We start from the raw sequence: 25,143 nt of genomic DNA on the forward strand, positions 1-25,143 counted from the left end.
ATCTCTCCCCAGGCTCTGGGGATCATTATCCCAGAGACCTGTTCTGCCATCATCCAGGTCCTGCAGAAGGAGTATATGAAGGTAAGATTTTTATCCTTTTATATCATATTTTATTGTATTGAATGTTTGCTAATATCTTGTATTTCTTTCCTCATTCCCTAATTACCATGATTGGAATATGCTGTGAATGTCCCCTTTGTCCTCATGCATGCTGGATTTTTATGTAATTATTATTTTATGTCCTTCATACATATTTGCCCTTCAATAACCTCTCCAGCATGGTGTCTCCTGCCCTATATTCACCTCATGTAGTCACTTAACAATGTATTTTATCAGCTCCATAGTAGTGCTTTACCCCAAACACCCCCTAAAATGTTTGTTAATGTTATTTTAGCTTTAAATTCAGGCAGAGTGCCAGAGGTTTTTTTTGTGGTGTCCACAAATTTTTGGTAACCCTCCCTCCCCCAACTGCTAAGTCAGCTGATCCCAATTCTCAATCCTCAATCATCTATCTGCTGACTTTGCCAAACCCATACACACTATACCCATCTCTTTACTGGTCAGATTTATGGATGAATTCCCCAAAGCATGTAGTGCAAGGGCCTGCCTGTATACTTTCCAATGGAACTGTTTAAAGTTTTTGTATCCTATTATTATCTTGATAGGTAATAGCAGAATGTCCAAATGTCCTCAAATGTGTACAATGTGTATTTATATCTTTGTATTCGGACACTTCTTACCTGTCCAGTGGTCTGCTAATAGTGTAACTAAGGAGGGGCTGTTCCAAGTAATACCCTGTATTTAGGCATTCATCTCAAAATGAAGTGAAGAGGGTTACCTGTCCAAGAGTTCCCCCCCCTATAATGTTAGAAATGGCCCATGAGAGGGGGGAGGGGGAATATGATAGGTGTACCTTATACTTTGGCCTTCTTAAATTCCCCTTATTAAATGCTATCTGGAGGTTGCCCCATAATGTTTGTGTATAATCTGCTTGCCATGTTTCTGTGAAAAAATAGTAATGTTTATTGTTTTTTCCTCAACAGTTTCCTTCCACGCCACAGGAATGGCAGACTGTGGCCTCCCACTTTGCCCAGCGGTGGGACTTTCCTAACTGCGGAGGGGCAATTGATGGGAAACACGTCCACATCGTCCCACCACCCAACTTGGGGTCGTACTATTATAATTACAAGGGGTTTAATAGTATAGTGATGTTGGCGGTGGTGTCGGCTAATTACGACTTCTTGTATGTGGATGTGGGGAAGAATGGCCGGATGTCCGATGGTGGAGTGATCGCCCAGACGGAGTTCTACAGGCGTCTCTAGAATGGCAGCTTGAACTTGCCACCTCCAGAGGACAATGTTGAAGGTCTCCCATTTGTGTTCGTTGCTGATGAAGCATTTGCGCTGGGGGACCACCTGATGCGGCCATTCCCGATGAGGACCCTCACCCCGGAACAGAGGGTTTTTAATTACCGGCTGGCCAGAGCCCGAAGAGTGGTGGAGAACACATTTGGAATCCTGGCCAGCCGGTTCCGATTATTTCTGACACCCATCCATATGGCGGAGTATAAACTGAACCATATAATACTTGCCTGCTGTGTTCTCCATAATTTTTTAAGAAAACATTCACCCATCTATGCTGGCTCAGTTGGGCCTGAGGCCGGAATCCCAAATCCATCAACACTGACGGCGCTTGAAAGTGGCCGTCCTGGCTTGCCCTCCCTGAATGCCCGTGATGTCCGGTTACGCTACCTGGAGTTCTTTGCGGGTAGGGGGGTTATCAATATGCCAGAGAATCTGTGACACCTTTGTAAAATAAAAAACAAACAAAAGAAATTCTTGGTGGACATTTACTGCTTGTGTTTGTTTTAGCTGACCCTGACAGAAATGTTTTGAGTGCAGAAAATGTCGTGATTGGGTAACCTTATAAAAAATAGTGTTGGCTGGTACTTCCTAAATGCCAAAACACATTTCACTACAAGTGCACTTGCAACTGCACTGAACCTGCACTTGTAGTGCAAAGTGTAATTACCCTTAGGAAATAACCCCCATTTGTGCATAAAACAGCAATTACATCACCCCAAAAGTGTTGTAGTGTTGAGACAATAATCCACACATTCTTGAGTAAGGCACTTTTTTATAGCTGCACAATCACATGTGCATTTCCGCAAAGGTTTTTAAAACAAACCAACATGTTTGTTGTATAACAATGTTTGCAGTAGCATTATCAAAAATCGAAATATCCATTTCAGATAAAACAGGCCTGTGTAAAACCAACAAGAAAGCCAAAAAACTTGAACTTACAAAGTTCACATATGGTAAAACCTGAAGGCTATATCAGACATGAGTATTTAGGAACTGTGTTTGATATAGCGTTCAGATGGGGGGAAATCACCCCTGGAAAAGCCAAATTTGGAAGATGCACACCAAGTTCAGAATGTCAACATGTGCTATCTGCCATCAGGGGGGATCAAGGGACGTGTTTTGGGGGAGCAAGCCCTTCCTCAATGCAACTTTATAATTGAGGAAGGGGTTGCACCCCCAAAACGCGTCCATTGATCTCCCGTGATGGCAGATAGCACATGTTGGCACACTGTGTGCATCCTCCAAATTTGGCTTTTCTAAACATTGTAAAAATTTTAGTAACATAAAACAGGTGATTTTGTGGGGTTTAAATTCGCCCCAAAACATCAATGATGTTATTATTTTTTTTAATAACATCAGTGATTTGTTGCTGGATGTTTTGCAATTGGAGATTACACCCCATGATCTCCCCAATGAGTATCTGGGCACTTTTAGATGTAAAGCGTTCTGGATCACGATCACCTAAAAAGAGATAAAGAACAAAAAAAAAGTCTCAAAAATCTGCCACCATCCATCTCTTTTACCTGAGTCTGTGGTCGCAGACACTCACCTGTTGTGGTGCCAATCTCCACCACATCTTCTTCTTCCTCCTGCTCAGCTTCTTGGGTTGGTATTTCCCCTTCTTCCAGAGGGGGGGGGGGTCTCTGGTCTCCTGGGATGAGGGGTGCCCGAGTCTTTTCTCCCCTATGTAAAACAAAAATGGTATAATTAGCACACAGATATTTGATGGCAGAACTAGAAATAGGAAACATTGCTTGGAAGTGGGGTACAATTATCTATTTTAGCCGAGTTCCAAGATGTATATTTTTTATTGCCCTTTGTCAAGCTGCAATACTTTACCTGTTTGGTACAAGCTTCACAGATGTAGCCCCCCCTATAGTACACACTGGAGCACCTGTGTGGCCCCCATAATAAAAAGGGTGTTCTGGGGTCCCACACTAGTGCTCCAGTGTCCAGATGTGAAAACAGCTGCTCAGTGTCCTCTCCTTACACACAATCTAGTTTGCATTTCATTCTAGTAACAAACCCATCTACACAAACAAATATTTGGCATCCAAGTAGGCCCCCAAAAATGTGTGAAAATGCAATGGTGTTCTAGAGGCCGAAAGAAAAATGTTTGATACGAACGAATAATGGGCCCATGAACATTAAAGTTGACCTTTTGAAACGTTACAATTACTAAAAGCATATGGAGCAGAACGAACGGAATAAAGACAGAAAGAATAGGAACACAGCACAACTACTTACTTTTTTGCAGCACTCTCCGGATCTTTCGGTACTGCTCTGGCTCTCTCAACTTCAGGTCCGACCACCGCTTCCTGAGCTGATCTTTAGACCTTCGTACCCCGAAATTCCGCACAAGACTCCTGACCACTTTCGCCATGATCTTGGCCTTTCTGATGTTGGGGTTGGGGTAAGGCCCATATTTTCCGTCATAGTCGGACTTCTTCATGATGTCGACCATCTCCAACATCTCCCCAAACGACATATTTGTGGCCTTAAAACGTCTCCTTCTGGATCGGGACGTGCCTGGATCCGGGCTTTCCTCCTCCTCGTTGTTCGAATTAGCACGCACCTGCTGTAACTCCGCCATGTGCTCTTCACCCACTGCGCCGAATGAAAAGGGGCGGGGAATAGACTAGAAAGAACGTCAGGGGCGGGCGGAGTTACACGCATGCGCAGTGTGTATAAAGCGTAACACGCGTGCGTATTACGTACGATCTGTGAGCGGAGGAAGGAGCATTGGACGCACCGATCGTAAGAACGAAGGTAAGAGACAAACTTGTGCCTATACTGCTTCTAGATTGAGGCCTATATTGTAACAAGATTAGGAGAGTTTTGTCTGACATTAGGCTTTGTCTTGTGTTGTGTCTTGCAGTGAACATGGATATCTTAATGAAAGATAATGACTTCATGTCAGTATTCATAGATATGCTAAGTGAGCTGCCATGTCTGTGGGAGATTACCCACCCCCATTTCAAGAACCAAGCAAAGAGGAAGGCAGCACTGGAGCAATTGTGTGAAATTGTGAAGCAGGTGATCCCCACGGCAGACATCACTTATTTAAAGATTTTCATTGGTGGCCTGAGGAGCACATATCTAAGGGAGCGCAAGAAAGTCCTGGATTCACAGAGATCCGGAGCAGCAGATGACATCTATGTCCCCAGGATGTTGTACTACGACAGGCTGCACTTTCTGGCAGGCCAGACTGAACCCAGGCCATCCCTCTCCAGTCTTCCTTCCACGCTTCCTTCCCCCCTGGCTGAGGCTTCTGACGCCCAACCTGGGCCTTCCAGGCCATATGTGGAGGAGCCCAGATTGAGCCAGGTATAGCATTCCTCTAAATATTTCTGCTTGTCCAATCAATGATGATAACTAGATGTTAGTTGGGAGTACTAATTTAGGATTGTGATTGATGATGCAAAACATTACAACCATGTCCCTTTTTCATACACAGGGAAGTCTCAGCCAGGAGGTGGCGGGGCCGAGCCAGCTGGCTGATATCAAGGTCCCTCCCCTACACCTGAAAACAGAAAGTGGCAGTAGGACGAGTGCCCTAGAGGAGGCGGCTATAGCATTCTTTTGGAGGGCTACAGAGGTCCTGGGAGCACCCCACACCAGGCAGGAGAACATTGCTGCATTCATAGCATATAAAATGCAGAGGATGGAGGAGGGCCAAAAAGCCATGTGTGAGGCCCTCATATCAGAGGCTCTGGAGAAAGGTATGAGGGGCCAAATTACACCTCACACACAGCTTTGGGATGGTCCTCCTCCTCCTCCTGCAGGTCCTCCTCCTCCTCCTCCCTCTCCTCCAGGTCCTCCCAGTCCTCCTCCAGGTCCTCCCAGTCCTCCTCCTCCTCCTCCTCCAGGTCCTACTCCTCCTCCTGCCACATCTCCAACTGCACAGCCACAGCCTGGAAGGAAGCGTGGAAGGAAGACCAGACAGTGATTGCCCTGGGTTCAGTCTGGTTGGCCAAAAGATGCAGCCTCTTGTGGTACCACAGCCTGGGGACACAGATGTCATCTGCTGCTATGCGGATCTCTAGGACTTCTGGACCAGACTGCCCTCCCTTACATATGGACTCCTCAGGCCACCAATTTTGATGTTGAAGAATTGATGTCTGCCGTGGGGGTCCCAGGCTTCGCTAATTTCTCATGTTGATCCAGTGTTGCCTTCCTCTTTGTTTGGTTCTGATCCCTTAATAAAGGATTTTTGTTTTGAATTATACTCTCCTATGTGTTTTACTTCAAAAATGACAGTTTGTTTGTGAGGATTCAGGTACATTTCAAATATACAATGTGAAATGAACAAGGGACACCAACACCAAACAATCTCCTGGAGATTAAATAATAAAAGATATCAATGGTGTTGGGGTAACTTGACACACAAAACACACACAAAAATATTCTGGAGTAAAAATAAAAATAACATTGAGCAAAGATCAGCCTTGGAAAAAATCCAAACATTAAAGAAAAAAAAAGGCTGAAAATCCAAAAAAAAAAAAAATAAATAAATAAATAAAACTGTCAGATGTGACAACTAATAACAATATATTGAGGGAATCCCACTAAAAAAACACAAATAAAACTTTGTGAGAAGTGTGTGTGAATATGAGCAGCAAAACGACTTGTCACATTATAAAGAAGAAGAGAGGGCGCTGTATTAAACCATTTTTAACATTGCAGCGTGACGAAAGTGCTGTATCCATTGCGAACGTTAAGTTTACCAGAACGAGCTGTCCCGTGTCGGAATTTCTTCTGAGCATGCGTGGCACTTTGTGCGTCGGAACAGGCCACACACGGTCGTAATTGACGCGATCAGATTTTGTTGTCGGAAAATTTTATCTCCTGCTGTCCAACTTTGTGTGTCGGAAAATCCGATGGAAAATGTCCGATGGCGCCCACACACGGTCGGAATTTCCGACAACACGCTCCGATCGGACATTGTCCATCGGAAAATCCGACCGTGTGTATGGGGCATAACTGTGTTGGAGAAATATGCCAATTGTTGTTGAGAAGGGATATATTCTACAGTGCTGTGTTGCACTAGATAAGTTTACCTTATGTACCTATTGCAACTGTTAACCGCTTCGGCACCGGAAGATTTTACCCCCTTCCTGACCAGAGCACTTTTTGTGATTCGGCACTGCGTCGCTTTAACTGACAATTGTGCGGTCGTGCAATGTTGCACCCAAACAAAAGTGATGTCTTTTTTTCCCACAAATAGTGCTTTCTTTTGGTAGTATTTGATCACCTCTGCAGTTTTTATTTTTTGCGTTATAAACAAAAAAAGAGCGACAATTTAAAAAAAAAAAAACGCAATATTTTTTATTTTTGCTATAATAAATATCCCTCAAAAAAATATATATAAAAAAAATGTTTTCCCCAATTTGGGCCGATATGTATTCTTCTACATATTTTTGGTAAAAAAAATCACAATAAACGTATATTGATTGGTTTGCGCAAAAGTTATAGCGTCTACAAAATAGGGGATAGTTTTATGGAATCTTTATTATTATTTTTTTATACTAGTAATGGTGGCAATCTGCGATTTTTATTGGGACTACGACATTATATCGGACACATCTGACACTTTTGACACATTTTTGGGACCATTGGCATTTATACAGCGATCGTTGCCATAAAAATGCACTGATTACTGTAAAAATGTCACTGGCAGGGAAGGGGTTAACCACTAGGGGGCAAACAAGGAGTTAATTGTGTTCCCTCTCTGTGTTCTAAATGAAGGGGGGAGGGGACTGTCTTGGGGAGATGACTTGTATGAACAGACGATCAGTCTCTTCTCCCCTCAGAGAACCGGAAACTGTGTGTTTACACACACAGATCCCGGTTCTTGGTGTGTCACCAGCGATCGCGTGAGCCGGCGGTGATCGTGACCGCTGGGCACTTGCATCGGCTCTGGGGGCGAGCAGCGGGCGTGCGCACACCCCTAGTAAAAAAAGAAGAAAAACCGCGCAACGAAAATTAGTAAATGATATTGACCTTCTATGCTGCAGAGTCCTATATGTGACACAAACACACAAATTTGAATGGGAAAAGAAGTTGACTCGCGCTAAAACAAAAAAAACAAAAAAAACAAAAAAAACTAACACATGTATGGTTGCAAAGGTGCAAAGGTAAACATTATGTGAACATATAATATAATGTGACAACACCAAATTAGGTTGATGAATGAAAACAACCTCCCCTTAAGTAAAAGATAAACAAAAATGGATTATAAAAATTATATATAAAAAAGTCCATGTACAAAATTTATATATAAAAGTCCATATACAAGAAGCCCCAAAAAAGTGCAGTAATGTGCAAAAAAAATTAATTGAATGAAATCCCAGATGTGTGCGTCCACCACCATAGATGAAGTGCCTGGCCGCTTACCGGAACCCCATGACCCCCCGTTACAGAGGGTCTAACTGGGCATTGTAGTCTTGTTGCTTCGGGCAACCCAGGAATCAGGATGGAACCGAAATGAAACCTCAGAAGCTGTGGTGCGAATGGATCCACAGGGAAAGATAAAGCCCAGCCCTCAATGGAATGTTAACATCATGTGGGGAAAACAGAAGAAGGCTCCCATAGTGTAAAATCCAATGGTATTTATTTGAAAAAATAAACACTCACATATAGAAAAACAATTCGTCCTCTGATGAAAAGACAGTCTGTGAGATCGGCCGGATGATCACAGGCCGCCCATCCTGCTGGAGTGACAACAACAGAGGAAGGTGATGCGATGACACCGCTCAGCCCTACGCTGCGTTTCGCAAAAATTTGCGTCTTCCAGGGGCACGGGCGGTGCATCGCGTCACCCCCCTTAAATAACAATACTAAAAATAAGAGCCTCGCTCTGGGTACTGACCGGACCGGACGCTTGCGCACCCTGCGTCACCGCTCCCGACACGTGATGCGACTTTGGATCAGGGCGGAAGAAAAACCGAGCGAGAGATGAAATAAAACAAAAAGAGCCAATGCGCCTGCGCGCCCGGAGTCCCAAATCGCGTCACATGACACCCCTAGTGGCCACAGGGCGAAGCGACGTTACATAACATTGTTTCGCCCAGTAAAACTGCAGCGGCTGGTCGGCAAGTGGTTAAACAAGCATTATCTCATAAGAGTATACACTGTTTTGAGTAAAGTATATATGTTATCTTTGTATTTTATTGAAAATTATTAACACAATTGAATTTAAAATAAGGCATATGATATAAACAGAAAGATTTTATTAAAAAAAAAAAAAATGTTTTGAAACATGTGGATGGAGAAACAAGGGAAAGCAAGATATAAAGAAATTGAACTTCAGCTTTAACTTGTTCGAGGTTTTTTTTTTGTCCTCCAGTTGCATAAATATGTGAAACAAATAAAAAATCCATATAAGACGGCAGACAGAATGACCTTCTTTGATCAAAACGGTGAATTTCCTTTCTACTACAGAATAGTAAATGGAGTTAGGTCTTACGTCCGATTTTTCTCAAGTGATATTGATGTTGGTTCATACACACCATGGGCTAAAGAAGAAGACAAATTTCACATTGACCCCACCAATATAACATGGGATGAAGACAATAATACGGTGAGGAGGAGCACATGTGGCTCTCACTTTTCATGACATTGGCCACCCATTGTACAATTTTCACAACAGATATGTAAAAATGATAGTCAATCAATGACATTTCTTAGCATCACCCATGAACTTTATTGCTTCAAATATTATAATAGCCTTATCTGCCCTTCACATACATGTATAAATAACAGATATTAAACAAGAAAGTAAAATATTTGTAGGGATAATTTCCTACTCGTACTCATGTAGTATGTGGTTCTCTACTGGGATTGACTTCTGTCCCTCAGGTTAAAATGATTTCAAGTGTATGTAACCCATACTCTCCTATTCCTCCTGTTTGGTCTGTTAAATATATCATTGAAATTATTGTGTTATACTTGTTCAAAATGAAAAAAAAAAAAAAAAAACAGGGCAAGTCTGACACCATTCAGTTACACAAATATTTTTTAATACACTTCAAAGTGCATGTAAACCTAAAATCCTTCATTTCACTATGTTGGGCATTATGTCTCACTGCATTCAGTTTTCTTAAGCAATTTTTTTGGGGGAATCCTTTGCAGTTTCTGACCCGGAGATCACACCAGTAGCAGCACTTCCTATAGCAGGCTGACAACACTAATCAACTTCCTCAATATTATCATCAGCATTGTAAGTCTGCCATGAGTACTCCTCCAGTGTGAGGTGGTGGCTTAGTATTGAACCCTGAAATAAGAAGAGTTGTTCCTGGCAGGATCTCCAGACTATATACGATATGTTGCCAGCCCTACTGGAAAATAGATTTGGGGTTTGCATGCACTTTAAAGTGCAATGGAAACTGTGGATAAGGAGATATTGTAATGTTTTGCAATGCACTAATATTGAATCTGCAATGTTATTTCACACAAGGAGACTTTTTTCTCACTTCCTTTAGAAGCTGGAGTCTCGGTGTGTGGACTCTTGTTTGCCCGGTTACAGAAAAAAGCCAGGAGCTTCAATCCACTCTTGCTGCTATGACTGTGCCCCATGTTCAGAAGGGCAGATATCCAATATGACTGGTATACCTTATTTATATACAGTTTTATTTATTAACAGTATTTAAGTTTACACTGAAATTCACAGATGTGCAAAATCAGAGCATAACATACTCTAGTGGTGCAGGGAATAACATGTGGGATGGTGTAATACTACTTGTAGCTAATACGTTTTTGGACTATTGAGGGAAACCCTCATGTACTCAGAGTTTAAACTAACTACAGACAGTTTACTGGACTCTTATCATGTTAAGATACTAGCACTGAGATTTAGGATTTTCAGTAAAGTCCATACACTACATGTAAGATACCCTTTAACCACTTGCCGCCCGCCCACCGTCAAATGATGGCTGGGCGGTGCGGCACTTGTTCTGGGTGGACGTCATATGATGGCTTCCAAGAACGATTGCTCTTGAGCGCCCCTGGTGGTGCACAGTAATCAGGACACTGATCATCAGTGCCCTGATTACAATTAAGTGCGCACCACTGCCAGCAATCAGTTACCACCAGTGCCCACAAGTGGCAGCAATCAGTGCTGCCCATCAATGCCCATCACTGCTGCCCATCAATGCCCATCACTGCTGCCCATCAATGCCACCCATCAATGCCCATCAGTGCCGCCTATCCATGCCGCCTACCTGTGCCCACCAGTGCCATCTTTTTCTGTCCATCAGTGCCGCCTCATCTGGGCCCATCGGGGAAGCAGGAAAATTACTTATTTGCTAAATTTACTAACAGTAAATAAGAAAAACTTTTTTTTTCAAAATGTTGCACTAAAAAACCCAGACGTGATTTAATACCACCAAAAGAAAGCTCTATTTGTGTGAAGAATGTGATAAAAAATTCACATGGTTAAAGTGTAGCATGACCGCGCAATTGTCATTCAAAGTGTGACAGCGCTGAAAGCTGAAAAATGGCCTGAGCAGGAAGGAGGTGTAAGTGCCTGGTATGGAAGTGGTTAAAGTTGAAATGTAACATCCCTCCTCTCCTAACAAGGTTTGCCTCAGGATTTTTTTTAAATACTCTACTTGATTTTCTTGCTGCCGTCCTCAGGCTGATCTGGCATGTTCACATCTTCCTAATCATCCAAAGTTGTGCGGTATTCCTCCACAGGGACCGCAATGTTCCTATAACACAGCTTTGGACAGTGATTGGATGTGGGGTCAAAGGAAGAATTCAGAGTCTGAGATTACACCTGGTACCATGGCATGCGGGGATGGTTTGATGGTTGTGCCATTGATCTTGACAGAGAAGTCAGGGGAAGGGGCACGTGGGGAGGAAATATTATTAAATTATAGAATATTATATTAAATTATATTATATTTACTATAATAATAACAAGATAATCTACTTATTTACAGATGTGGTGACCAACCCAAAGATATCTACCTACATTAAGGAAAGGAGAGAAATATGCATTTAACATTTATGGGACCTATGCAGAGTCCTCACTTGTTGGTGGACAACAGGGTATCACCAGGAAAATATATTCAGACTAGTGTTTCTCAACATTTTCCCAGAAGCAGCACTCTTTAACCCTTTCATGACTAAGCCTATTTTTGAAATTTGGTGCTTACAAGTTAAAATCCATATTTTTTGCTAGAAAATTACTTAGAACCCCCAAACATTATATATATATATATTTTAGCAGAGAATCTAGAGAATAAAATGGAGATTGTTGCAATATTTTATATCACACGGTATTTGTGCAGCGGTGTTTTAAACGCAAATTTTTGGAAGAGGGACACTTCCACGAATTTTAAAAAATCCAAACAGTAAATTTACCCCAATTTTTTTGTATAATGTGAAAGATGATGTTATGTCGAGTAAATAGATACCAAACATGTCAGGCTTTATAATTGCACGCTCTCGTGGAATGGCGACAAACTATGGTAGCTATGAATTTCCATAGGCGACGCTTTAAATTTTTTTTTAAGGTTACCAGGTTAGAGTTACAGAGGAGGTCTAGGGCTAGAATTATTGCTCTCGCTCTGACGATCGCGGCGATACCTCACATGTGTTATTTGAACACCGTTTACATATGCGTGCGTGACTTCCGTATGCGTTTTCTTCGCTGTGCGAGCTCGCGGGGACGGGGGCGCTTTAAAAAATTTTTTTTTTTATATTTATTTTATTTATTTTTATACTTAAAAATTGTGTTTAAAAAAAAATGTTTTTTTTTTAACTTTTATTGCTGTCACAAGGAATGTAAACATCCCTTGTGACAGTAATAGGTGGTGACAGGTACTCTTTATGGAGGGATCGGGGGTCTAAAAGACCCCCGATCCCTCCTTTACACTTCAAAGTATTCAGATCACCGAAAACGGCGTTTCTGAATACTGTGTACTTTTTTAAATTCGGCGCCATTGGCATGACGTCGCTTCTGCGTTTACATTGAGAAGGCTGGAACGAAGCCGCCCACAGCTTCGTTCCAGCCCGCCCCCAGATGCCGGAGGCAGACGATTGGACACCGGGCCTCCCGATCGCACGGGAGGCTCGGTAAGAGCGGCGGGAGGCGGCGGGAGGGGGGATGTCCCCTCCCGCTCCTCCGGTATAACAGCCGAGCGGCTTTTAGCCGCATCGGTTGTTATATACGGGTAGCCGATCGCCCGCTCTGAACAACAGTACCGGGATGATGCCTGCAGCTGCGGGCATCATCCCGGTATAACCCCGGAAAGCCGAGTACGCACATATGCGTACGGTCGGCGGGAAGGGGTTAAAAGTATGCAAAATCCAGAGGCACCCAGTCTACAATATAAAAAATGTAAATGTTGCATATCAATGGAAAACCTGAACCTTTGATGATGCACTTAACTACCTTGATTAATTAACTCCCATCAAAAGCCTCTCTTTACATCAAAAATCCCTCAACATGTCGGAGTTCACCCTATACATCTGATTCCTCCCTGCATGTCAAATAGACATGTGCGGTTCGTTTTGTTCCAAATAAATATTCGGACAGATTTTTTGTTATTCAGAGATATCCGAACATCCAAATTACAGTAGAAATGAAATGTAACAAATGCTCCGAATAGCGAAACTAAATTCATTTCAAAATTCATATAGAAACACTATATAAGGCCACCTGCACTGCAGCCCTGTGTAGTGTGTTCTGGCATTCATAGATAGAGAGAGAGAGAGACAGACAGTGTCATTTGATTTAAGTTAGATAGAGTAGGCAGGTCAAGTCATTTAGCTGCAGTTACAGTGTATTGTGTATATATATGCATCCCAGGTGTTGTGTGTATATATATACTGTATTCAGTTTAGCTAGATCCTGTTTTTCTCTTCCTAATATGCTGACAGGCAGGCAGGTGTTTTTACAGTATTTCTAATTACTGTACTATGTACCCTGCACATTCTGACCTACAGTATAGCAACCTGTAGCCAGGTGCTTGTGTAGGCTCATTGAAGTATTTCCAGCTACTGTACTGTGTACCCTGCACAGTCTCACCTAGAGTATAGCAACCTGTAGCCAGGTACTTGTGTAGGCTCATTGAAGTATTTCCAGCTACTGTACTGTGTACCCTGCACAGTCTGACCTACAGTATAGCAACCTGCAGCCAGTTGCTTGTGTAGGCTCATTGAAGTATTTCCAGCTACTTTACTGTGTACCCTGCACAGTCTGACCTACAGTATATCAATCTGCAGCCAGGTGCTTGTGTAGGCTCATTGAATTATTTCCAGCTACTGTACTGTGTACCCTGCACAGTCTGACCTACAGTATAGCAACCTGTAGCCAGGTGCTTGTGTAGGATCATTGAAGTATTTCCCGCTACTTTACTGTGTATCCTGCACAGTCTGACCTACAGTATAGCAACCTGCAGCCAGGTGCTTGTGTAGGCTCATTGAAGTATTTCCAGCTACTTTACTGTGTACCCTGCACAGTCTGATCTACAGTATAGCAATCTGCAGCCAGGTGCTTGTGTAGGCTCATTGAAGTATTTCCAGCTACTGTACTGTGTACCCTGCACAGTCTGACCTACAGTATAGCAACCTATAGCCAGGTGCTTGTGTAGGCTCATTGAAGTATTTCCAGCTACTGTACTTTGTACCCTGCACAGTCTGACCTACAGTATATCAACCTGTAGCCAGGTGCTTGTGTAGGCTCATTGAAGTATTTCCAGCTACTGTACTGTTTACACTGCGCAGTCTGACCTACAGTATAGCAACCTGTAGCCAGGTGCTTGTGTAGGCTCATTGAAGTATTTACCGCTACTTTACTGTGTATCCTGCACAGTCTGACCTACAGTATAGCAACCTTCAGCCAGTTGCTTGTGTAGGCTCATTGATGTATTTCCAGCTACTTTACTGTGTACCCTGCACAGTCTGACCTACAGTATAGCAAACTGTAGCCAGGTGCTTGTGTAGGCTCATTGAAGTATTTCCAGCTACTGTACTTTGTACCCTGCACAGTCTGACCTACAGTATAGCAACCTGTAGCCAGGTGCTTGTGTAGGCTCATTGAAGTATTTCCAGCTACATTACAAGGTACCCTGCACAGTCTGACCTACAGTATAGCAACCTGCAGCCAGTTGCTTGTGTAGGCTCATTGAAGTATTTCCAGCTACTTTACTGTGTACCCTGCACAGTCTGACCTACAGTATAGCAACCTGCTGCCAGGTGCTTGTGTAGGCTCATTGAAGTATTTCCAGTTACTCTACTCTACTCTACTGTGTACCACGCACAGTCTCACCTACAGTATAGCTACCTGCAGCCAGGTGCTTGTGTAGGCTCTTGACGTATTTCCAGTTACTGTACTGTGTACCCTGCACAGTTGTACCTACATTATAGCTACCTGAAGACAAATGCAGGGGTTATCATACTAATAATACTACAGACAGGCAGTTGATTCTGCTAGCTGCAGTATAATGTGTATATATAGATAGATATATCTATCTATATATATATAGATAGATATATCTATCTATATATATATAGATAGATATATCTATCTATCTATATATATATATATCCCAGTTTTGTGCAGCTCACTGCAGGCCAATAGTATGTCTGGAAGGCCAACAAGGAGAGGCAGACAGTCACAAGCCAATAAAAGAGGGCAAGCAGGCTCTGTGTTAAGAGGCAACAGTGCTGGTCCTGGACACGGTGCATCCTCATCAGCACGTGGCCGTGGGACACACTTGGCCTTTTTTTCAGCAGCTGGCCGTGTTGAGCCGCATGCAGAAGACTTGGTCGAGTGGATGACCGAGCCGTCCTCATCCTCCTCATCCTCTCTCACCCAGGCTCAGGGTACTTTGTCTGGCAAAGCAGCTGCCAAGGCAGCCTCTTGCCTCGGCTCAATGGCATCAGTGACTCCTTCCCTAGCCCCACCATGTCCTAATGAGGAGTCCCTCAAACTGTTTGACCACAGTGTTGGGTACATGCTCCAGGAGGATGCCCAGCGTTTTGAAGGCTCTAATGTCGATACTGAGCTAGATGAAGGCAGTAATGTGAGCACGGACAGAGGGGTGCCCAAGAAGGACAGCAATCTGGCATGTTCCCCCTGCTGCATCATACTGCCAGGTTTGCTCCAGTGATGAGGAGGGAGGGGATGACGAGGTCACAAACTCAACGTGGGTGCCTGATAGGAGAAAGGAGGAGGAGGAGGAGGCACCTCACCGATGAGGCAGGATGCCCTCCAGGGGCCAGCCTAAGGGCAGCACACTGCATCACACCTCAGAGCTCCGCATGTGCAGGGTGCTACTGTCTCTGTGCATTATTCCAAAAGTTCTTTGGTGTGGGCCTTTTTTGAGATGAGTGCATCAGATCGCACCACTGCTATTTGCAACATATATCTCAAGCGTATCTCGCGTGGCCAAAACATCTCCCGCTTGGGCACCACATGCTTGACCAGACATATGTTGACCTGCCATGCAGTTCGTTGGCAAGCGTACCTAAAAGACCCACACGAAAAAATAAAGAGGACCTTTCCTTACTCCTCATCAGCTGGGATCTCCAACCCCACTATATCTTCAATCCTCTCTGAGACCTGCACTGAGAGGAATGAAGGTGTAGAATTAGATGTGTCACAGCCAAGTACTTGCGGGCAATCTGCTATCTGTACACCGACGGCAGATTGTACCAGGCAAATTTCCCTGCCTAAGCTGCTGCACCACAGAAAGAAGTTCGTTCCCAGCCATCCACATGCCCAGCGGTTGAATGCTAGCTTGGCAAAATTGCTAGCACTTCAACTGCTACCTTTTCAGTAGGTAGACTCTGCCCCCTTCCGTGAGTTTGTGGAATGTGCGGCTCCTCATTAGCAGGTTCCCAAACTCCACTTTTTCTCACGGAAGGCGATTCCGACTCTCTACCGGCATGTGGAAGGCAATGTCTTGGCCTCCTTGGACAGGTCGGCCAGCGGTAAGGTGCATATTACCGCTGACTCATGGTACAGCAGGCATGGACAGGGACATTACCTAAGTTTTACAGCGCATTGGGTGACTCTACTGGCAGCTAGGAAGGATGCAGGACAAGGTGCAGTAGTGTTGGAGGTTGTTCCGCCACCACGCCTCCAAAATGCCACTACTAGTGATTCTGACACACCTCTCTCCTCCACCCCCTCCTCTTCTTCTTCCTCCATGGCCTCTTCCCGTGCTTTGTCCTCGGAACCAGCAGTGCTCCGTAGGCGTTCAACAGGCTATGCGAGTACGCAGGCCAAAAGATGCCATGCGGTGCTTGAGCTGGTGTGCTTGGGGGACAGGAGCCACACTGGGGCAGAGGTTCTGTCAGCTCTGCAGGGGCAGGTTCAGAGGTGGTTGACGCCACGCCAACTTAAGGCAGGAATGGTGGTTTTGACAATGGCACCAACCTCCTCTCCGCCCTCCGACAGGGACAAATGACCCATGTGCCCTGTTTGGCTCACGTCCTTAACTTTGTGGTGCAGCGGTTCATGGGCAGGTACCCGGGCTTACAGGATGTCCTGAGGCAGGCCAGTAAAGTCTGTGTGCATTTCCGCCGGTCAAATAATGCTAGTGCTCGGCTGGCAGACCTCCAAAAGGAATTTAACCTTCCCAAGAACCGCCTAATCTGTGACATGCCCACCAGGTGTAACTCAACGTTGGCCATGCTGCAGCGGCTGCACACGCAGCAGAGGGCCATCAATGACTACCTGTGCGACTATGGCAGCAGGACAGGGTCAGGGGAGCTTGTTTTTTTTTCCCCACGCCAGTGGGCCATGATCAGGGATGCATGCAATGTCCTGTCACCATTTGAGGAGGCCATGAGGATGGTGAGCATTGACAGTGCATGCATCAGTGACACTGTCCCCCTTGTCCACCTGTTGGAGCACACGATGTGTGGAATAATGGACAGGGCACTTGAGGCAGAACAGAGGCAGAAGGAGGACTTCCTTAGCTCTCAAGGCCCCCTTTATCAAGACAGTGTTCCTGCGTGCCCGCTGATCACACATTAAGAGGACGAAGAGGAGGATTGTGTCAGCATCGAGGTGGAGCCTGGCACTCAGCATCAGCAGCAGTTTTTAAGGGATCATTTACAGTCCCAAGAAACCCATGGACTTGTACGTGGCTGGGAGGAGGTGGCTGCTGATCATGTCATCCTTAGTGACCTAGAGGACTCCGGACCGAATGCCTCAGCAAACCTACGCTGCATGGCCTCCCTGATCCTGCAAAGCCTGCAGAAGGATCCTCGTATTCGTGGTATCAAGGAGAGGGATCAATACTGGCTGGCGACCCTCCTTGATCCACGTTACAAGGGTAAGGTTGCAGACCTTATCTTGCCGTTGCAGAGGGAGCAGGGGATGAAACATCTTTGGGAGGCCTTGCATAAAGGTCTGTGCAACGCATTCCCAGAGGCTGGGAGGTTACAAACTCCTTGTAACCGATCACAGGGTGCGTCTGTCCACCGACTCGGTCGATCAACTGACGTTCATAAAAATGAATCAGTCTTGGATCACCACTAGCTACCAAGCACCTGATGCTGATGTAACGGAATATTTTTTTTTGAAATGTCAGATCCCTTCAAAGACTGCTTATGTTGATGCTGAGTGACTATCCTGTTATGCTGAGTAATTATCCTCTTCCTCCTCAATGATCATGCTGATAGCTTGTAAGAACATTTTTGGTTCTGGGCGCCGCCACCAGTGCCTAAGGCCCAATTTTTCAGCCCCTGTTTAACAGGGGTGTGTAATTACAATTTTTTGATGCAATTCTTTGCAGCAGGGCTAGTTCCTGCACCCCAACTAGAGTATCTGCGAGGGGTTGCAGTATTGTGGCACCAGCACCAGTGCCTAAGGCCCAATTTTTCAGCCCCTGTTTAACAGGGGTGTGTAATTACAATTTTTGATGCAATTCTTTGCAGCAGGGCTAGTTCCTGCACTCCAAATAGAGTATCTGTGAGGGGTTGCAGAGTTGTGGCACCAGCACCAGTGCCTAAGGCCCAATTTTTCAGCCCTTGTTTAACAGGGGCATGTAATTAGAATTCTTGATCTAATATTTCACAGCAGGGCCCTTTTCTGCGCCCACCAAGAGTAACTGTGAGGACTTACAGTGTTGTGGCACCAGCACCACCACCACCATCACCAAAGGCCCAATTTTTCTGGCCCTGTTCAACAGGGGCATGTAGTTACAATTCTTGATATAATATTTCACAGCAGGGTCCATTCCAGCGCCCACCAAGAGCAACTGTGAGGACTTACAGCGTTGTGGCACCTGCACCACTATCACCAAAGGCCCAGTTTTTCTGTCCCTGTACAACAAGGGAATGTAATTACAATTCTCGATTTAATATTTTACAGCAGGCCCTGTGAGGGCTTACAGTGTTGTGACAACACCAACACCTAAGTCCAAATTTCTGCTGAGTATATAGGGCAGGCCCCTACTTTCAAACATCAAACTTACAAACAACTCCTACTTGCAAACGGAAGGAGACAACCCCAAATTTTCAAAAAACATTTGTCATTGGGACAAAAAGTGAGGTGAAATCTTCTGAAGAGGAGCACAGACAGCAAAACAAATGTCACAGGGGTGATAACCCTTCCTTATGTTTTCCAAAAAGCTTAAAATAGATTTTTTTGCTGGAGCTAAACACGTTAAAAATGTACCAGTTCAAAATTACAAACATATTCTACTTAACAACAAACCTACAGTCCTTGTCTTGTTTGCACCGCCTGTATACTGCTGTTCAGAGTATATAGGGCCTGGTGGCCCCACACCTTTCCTTTTTTTAATTTGGGTGCGGGGTTCCCCTTAATATCCATATAAGACCCAAAGGGCCTGGTAATGGACTGGGGGGTACCCATGCCGTTTGTCTCACTGATTTTCATCCATATTGCCGGGACCCGACATTATATTAAAGCCGCAAGCCGTTTTAAATGACTTTTAGTTAAAAATGTCATTTTGTGCAGGGACTGTTCTAAGCACGAGAAACACACGCCACTTTACAGGCATACTATAGACACCCCCCAGGTATGATATTTAAAGCAATATTTCACTTTTTTTTTTTTTTACTTTAAGCATCATTAAAATCACTGCTCCCGAAAAATGCCCGTTTTTAAAACTTTTTTTTGTATTGATATATGTCCCCTGGGGCAGGACCTGGGTCCCCAAACCCTTTTTAGGACAATACCATTCAAATTAGCCTTTAAAATTAGCACTTTTGATTTCGAACGTTCGAGTCCCATAGACGTCAATGGGGGTCTAACGTTCGTGCAAATTTTCGGTCCATTCGCAGGTTCTGGTGCGAACCGAACGGTGGGGGGTGTTCGGCTCATCCCGAGGAATAAAGGAATATTTAAAGGAATAAAAGTCATTTAAAACTGCTTGCGGCTTTAATGTAATGTCGGGTCCTGGCAAATATGGATGAAAATCAGTGAGACAAAAGGCATGGGTACCCCCCAGTCCATTACCAGGCCCTTTGGGTCTTGTATGGATATTAGGGGAACCCCGCACCCAAATTAAAAAAGGAAACAGCAGTATACAGGCTCTGTACTCTGAACAGCAGTATACAGGCGGTGCAAACAAGACAAGGACTGTAGGTTTGTTGTTAAGTAGAATCTCTTTGTAATTTTGAACTGGTACATTTTTAACGTGTTTAGCTCCAGCCAAAAAATCTATTTTAAGCTTTTTGGAAAACATAGGGAAGGGTTATCACCCCTGTGACATTTGTTTTGCTGTCTGTGCTCCTCTTCAGAAGATTTCACCTCCCAATGACAAATGTTTTTTGAAAATTTGGGGTTTTTTGTGAAACAAGGATTGGTTATAAAGCATCAGTGGAAAGGAGAAAAGTTTTTTCCCATATTAACTCTTACAGGAGAGGATTTCCCTTCCTAGGGGTAGATTTCATCTCAATTCCTGTTGTCTCCTTCCGTTTGCAAGTAGGAGTCGTTTGTAAGTTAGATGTTTGAAAGTAGGGGCCTACCCTATATACTCAGCAGAAATTTGGGCCTTAGGTGTTGTTGTGGCCACAACACTGTAAGCCCTCACAGGGCCCTGCTGTGAAATATTAGATCAAGAATTGTAATTACATGCCCCTGTTGAACAGGGGCAGAAAAATTGGGCCTTTGGTGGTGGTGGTGGTGCTGGTGCTACAACACTGTAAGTCGTAACTCGCTCTTGGTGGGCACAGAAACGGGCCCTGCTGTGAAATATTAGATCAAGAAATATAATTACATGCCCCTGTTGAACAAGGGCTGAAAAATTGGGCCTTTGGTGGTGGTGCTGGTGCCACAACACTGTAAGTCCTCACTCGCTCTTGGTTGGTGCAGAAATGGGCCCTGCTGTGAAATATTAGATCAAGAATTGTAATTACATGCCCCTGTTGAACAAGGGCTGAAAAATTGGGCCTTTGGTGGTGGTGCTGGTGCCACAACACTGTAAGTCCTCACTCGCTCTTGGTGGGTGCAGAAATGGGCCCTGCTGTGAAATATTAGATCAAGAATTGTAATTACATGCCCCTGTTGAACAAGGGCAGAAACATTGGGCCTTTGGTGGTGGTGGTGGTACTGGTGCCACAACACTGTAAGTCCTCACTCGCTCTTGGTGGGCGCAGAAATGGGCCCTGCTGTAAAATATTAGATCAAGAATTGTAATTACATGCCCCTGTTGAACAGGGCCAGAAAAATTAGGCCTTAGGCACTGGTGCTGGTGCCACAACACTGCAACCCCTCACAGATACTCTAGTTGGAACGCAGGAACGAGCCCTGCTGCAAAGTATTGCATCAAAAATTGTAATTACATGCCCCTGTTAAACAGGGGCTGAAAAATTAGGCCTTAGGCACTGGTGCTGGTGCCAAAACACTGCAACCCCTCACAGATACTCTAGTGGGAACGCAGGAACGAGCCCTGCTGCAAAGTATTGCATCAAAAATTGTAATTACACGCCCCTGTTAAACAGGGGCTGAAAAATTGGGCCTTAGGCACTGGTGGTGGCGCCCAGAACCAAAAATGTTCTTACAAGCTATCAGCGTGATCATTGAGGAGGAAGAGCATAATTACTCAGGATAGTCACTCAGCATCAGCATAGGCAGTCTTTGAAGGGATCTGAGATTTAAAAAAAAATTATTCGGTTACATCAGCATCAGGTGCTTGGTAGCTGGTGGTGATCCAAAACTGATTCATTTTTATGAAGGTCAGTCGATCGACCGAGTCGGTGGACAGACGCACCCTGTGATTGGTTACAAAGCCTCCAGCAGCACTGAATGTGCGTTCCGAAAGAACGCTGGATGCAGGACAGGCCAGTAGCTCAATTGCATACTGTGCAAGCTCTGGCCAGTGATCCATCCTCAAGACCCAGTAACCCAGAGGATTTTCGGTGGGAAAGGTGTTCAAGTCAGATCTTGCCCCAAGGTATTCCTGCACCATGTAAAACAGACGCTGGCGATGGTTGCTGGAACCGATCATACCTTGGGGCTGCGGACTAAAAAATTGTCTGAACGCATCGGTCAGACGGCCACCTTCTCCACCGCTCCTTCTTTGACTGACCGAAGCCTCAGCAACACGTTGTCCAGAAACAGGAGTTTGTAACCTCCCAGTCTCTGGGAACGTGTTGCACAGACCTTTCTGCAAGGCCTCCCGAAGATGTTTCATCCTCTGCTCCCTCTGCAATGGCAAGATAAGGTCCGCAGCCTTACCCTTGTAACGTGGATCAAGGAGGGTTGCCAGCCAGTATTGGTCCTTCTCTTTGATACCACGAATACGAGGATCCTTACGCAGGCTTTGCAGGATCAGGGAGGCCATGCAGCGTAGGTTTGCTAAGGCATTCGGTCCGGAGTCCTCTGGGTCACTAAGGACGACATGGTCTGCAGCCACCTCCTCCCAGGCACGTACAAGTTCATGTGTTTCTTGGGACTGATCCCTTAAAGACTGCTGCTGATGCTGAGTGCCAGGCTCCACCTCCATACTGACACAATCTTCCTCCTCCTCCTCCTCCTCCTCCTCGTCTTCCTGTGTGCACGCAGGAACACTGGATAAAGAGGGCCTTGAGAGCTAAGGAAGTCCTCCTCTTCCTGCCTTTGTTCTGCCTCAAGTGCCCTGTCCATTATTCCACGCAGCGTGTGCTCCAACAGGTGGACAAGGGGGACAGTGTCACTGATGCATGCACTGTCACTGCTCACCATCCTCGTGGCCTCCTCAAATGGTGACAGGACAGTGCATGCATCCCTGATAAAAGCCCACTGGTGTGGGGAAAAAAAACAAGCTCCCTTGACCCTGTCCTGGTGCCATATTCGCACAGGTACTCATTGATGGCCCTCTGCTGCGTGTGCAGCCGCTGCAGCATGGCCAACGTTGAGTTCCACCTGGTGGGCATGTCACAGATTAGGCGGTTCTTGGGCAGGTTAAACTCCTTTTGGAAATCTGCCAGCCAAGCACTGGCATTATATGACCGGTGGAAATGCGCACAGACTTTCCTGGCCTGCCTCAGGACATCCTGTAAGCCCGGGTACCTGCCCAAGAACCGCTGCACCGCCAGCACTAGACACAGAGCCTGCTTGCCCTCTTTTATTGGCTTGTGACTGTCTGCCTCTCCTTCTTGGCCTTCCAGACATACTAATGGCCTGTAGCTGCACTAAGCTGGGATATATATATATATATATATATATATATATATATATATATATATATATATGCACTGATACTGCAGCTAGCAAAATCAATTGCCTGCCTGTAGTATGAGAACACCACCAACCTTCTACAGGTAGCTTTAGCTGAACACTGTGCAGAGCTTGCAAAAAACGAACTTGCAGCTTTTTTAGCTGCCTGCGGTAGTGATAGGATCAGGAAACCACAACCAACCTTCTACAGGTAGCTTTAGGTGAACACTGTGCAGAGCTCGCCAAAAAATAACTTGCAGCTTATTTAGCTGCCTGCGGTAGTGATAGGATCAGGAAAACACCACCAACCTTCTACAGATAGCTTTAGCTGAACACTGTGCAGAGCTCACAAAAAAATAACTTGTAGTTTTAGCTGAACACTGTGAGGAGGACGCACCACACTAACTTGTAGTTTTAGCTGAACACTGTGAGCAGGACGCACTACACTAACTTGTAACTTTAGATGAACACTGTGCAGAGCTCACAAAAAAATAACTTGTAGGTTTAGCTGAACACTGTGAGGAGGACGCACCACACTAACTTGTAGTTTTAGCTGAACACTGTGAGCAGGACGCACTACACTAACTTGTAGCTTTAGATGAACACTGTGCAGAGCTCGCAAAAAAATAACTTGAAGGTTTAGCTGAACACTGTAAGGAGGACACACCACACTAACTTGTAGTTTTAGCTGAACACTGTGAGCAGGACGCACTGCACTAACTTGTAGCTTTAGATGAACACTGTGCAGAGGTCTCACTACACTAACTTGTAGTTTTAGCTGAACACTGTGAGCAGGACGCACTACACTAACTTGTAGTTTTAGATGAACACTGTGCAGAGATCTCACTACACTAACTTGTAGTTTTAGCTGAACACTGTGAGCAGGACGCACTACACTAACTTGTAGCTTTAGATGAACACTGTGCAGAGCTCGCAAAAAAATAACTTGTAGGTTTAGCTGAACACTGTAAGGAGGACACACCACACTAACTTGTAGTTTTAGCTGAACACTGTGAGCAGGACGCACTGCACTAACTTGTAGCTTTAGATGAACACTGTGCAGAGGTCTCACTACACTAACTTGTAGTTTTAGCTGAACACTGTGAGCAGGACGCACTACACTAACTTGTAGTTTTAGATGAACACTGTGCAGAGATCTCACTACACTAACTTGTAGTTTTAGCTGAACACTGTGAGCAGGACGCACTACACTAACTTGTAGCTTTAGATGAACACTGTGCAGAGCCCGCAAAAAAATAACTTGTAGGTTTAGCTGAACACTGTGAGGAGGACGCACCACACTAACGTGTAGTTTTAGCTGAACACTGTGAGCAGGACGCACTACACTAACTTGTAGCTTTAGCTGAACACTGTGCAGAGGTCTTACTACACTAACTTGTAGTTTTAGCTGAACACTGTGAGCAGGACGCACCACACTAACTGTAAATAGTCTAGCTGCCTGACTGTGGTACTAATAGGATCAAAAGAACACCAGCAATTTTCTTCAGGTAGCTGTAAATACTGTAACAAGACAAGCCTGCCTGTCAGTAGGAAGATAATAGGAATGGATCTAGCTAAACTGAATACAGTGTATATATATATATGCAACACCTGGGATGCATATATATACACAGTGCAGCTAACTCACTGATTGTCCTGCCTAATCTATCTAACTCAAATGAAATGACACTGTCTCTCTGTCTATCTATGTATCTCAACGCCAGAACACACACTACACAGGGCTGCTGTGCAGGCGGCCTTATATAGTGTGGGGCGTGTTCTAAACCCCCTGAGCCATAATTGGCCAAAGCCACCCTGGCTTTGGCCAATTACAGCTCTCTCTACCGACGCCGCTGTAATTGGCCAAGCATGCGGGTCATAGTGCATGCTTGGCCAATCATCAGCCAGCAATGCACTGCGATGCCGCAGTGAATTATGGGCCGTGACGCGCCACACGAATTTGGCGCAAACGGCCCATAACGTTCGGAATTCGGCGAACGACCGAACAGCCAATGTTCGAGTCGAACATGGGTTCAACTCGAACACGAAGCTCATCCCTAGAATGTGCATACCTTCAAATCCACTAAAGCATTTGTGTAAAGTGAAATATACCTAGTTGATCCTGCCTTCAGCTGCCCCTCCCATCTT

The 25,143-nt window shown here is 44.9% G+C and overlaps 1 protein-coding gene across 1 annotated transcript in view; it reads left to right on the forward strand.

Moving 5' to 3' along the window:
• LOC141124861 (vomeronasal type-2 receptor 26-like) overlaps nucleotides 1-25,143 on the forward strand; it is a 167,204-nt gene that overhangs the window by 139,370 nt on the left and 2,691 nt on the right. The window contains exons 4-5 of the mRNA XM_073612305.1: nucleotides 8,713-8,946; nucleotides 9,848-9,971. Of these exons, the coding sequence (XP_073468406.1) occupies nucleotides 8,713-8,946; nucleotides 9,848-9,971 (358 nt within the window). The remainder of the gene's footprint in view (nucleotides 1-8,712; nucleotides 8,947-9,847; nucleotides 9,972-25,143) is intronic.

The sequence above is a fragment of the Aquarana catesbeiana genome, linkage group LG01 (genome assembly GCF_042186555.1).
Source record: "Aquarana catesbeiana isolate 2022-GZ linkage group LG01, ASM4218655v1, whole genome shotgun sequence".
In the NCBI taxonomy this organism is placed as follows: Eukaryota; Metazoa; Chordata; class Amphibia; order Anura; family Ranidae; genus Aquarana; species Aquarana catesbeiana.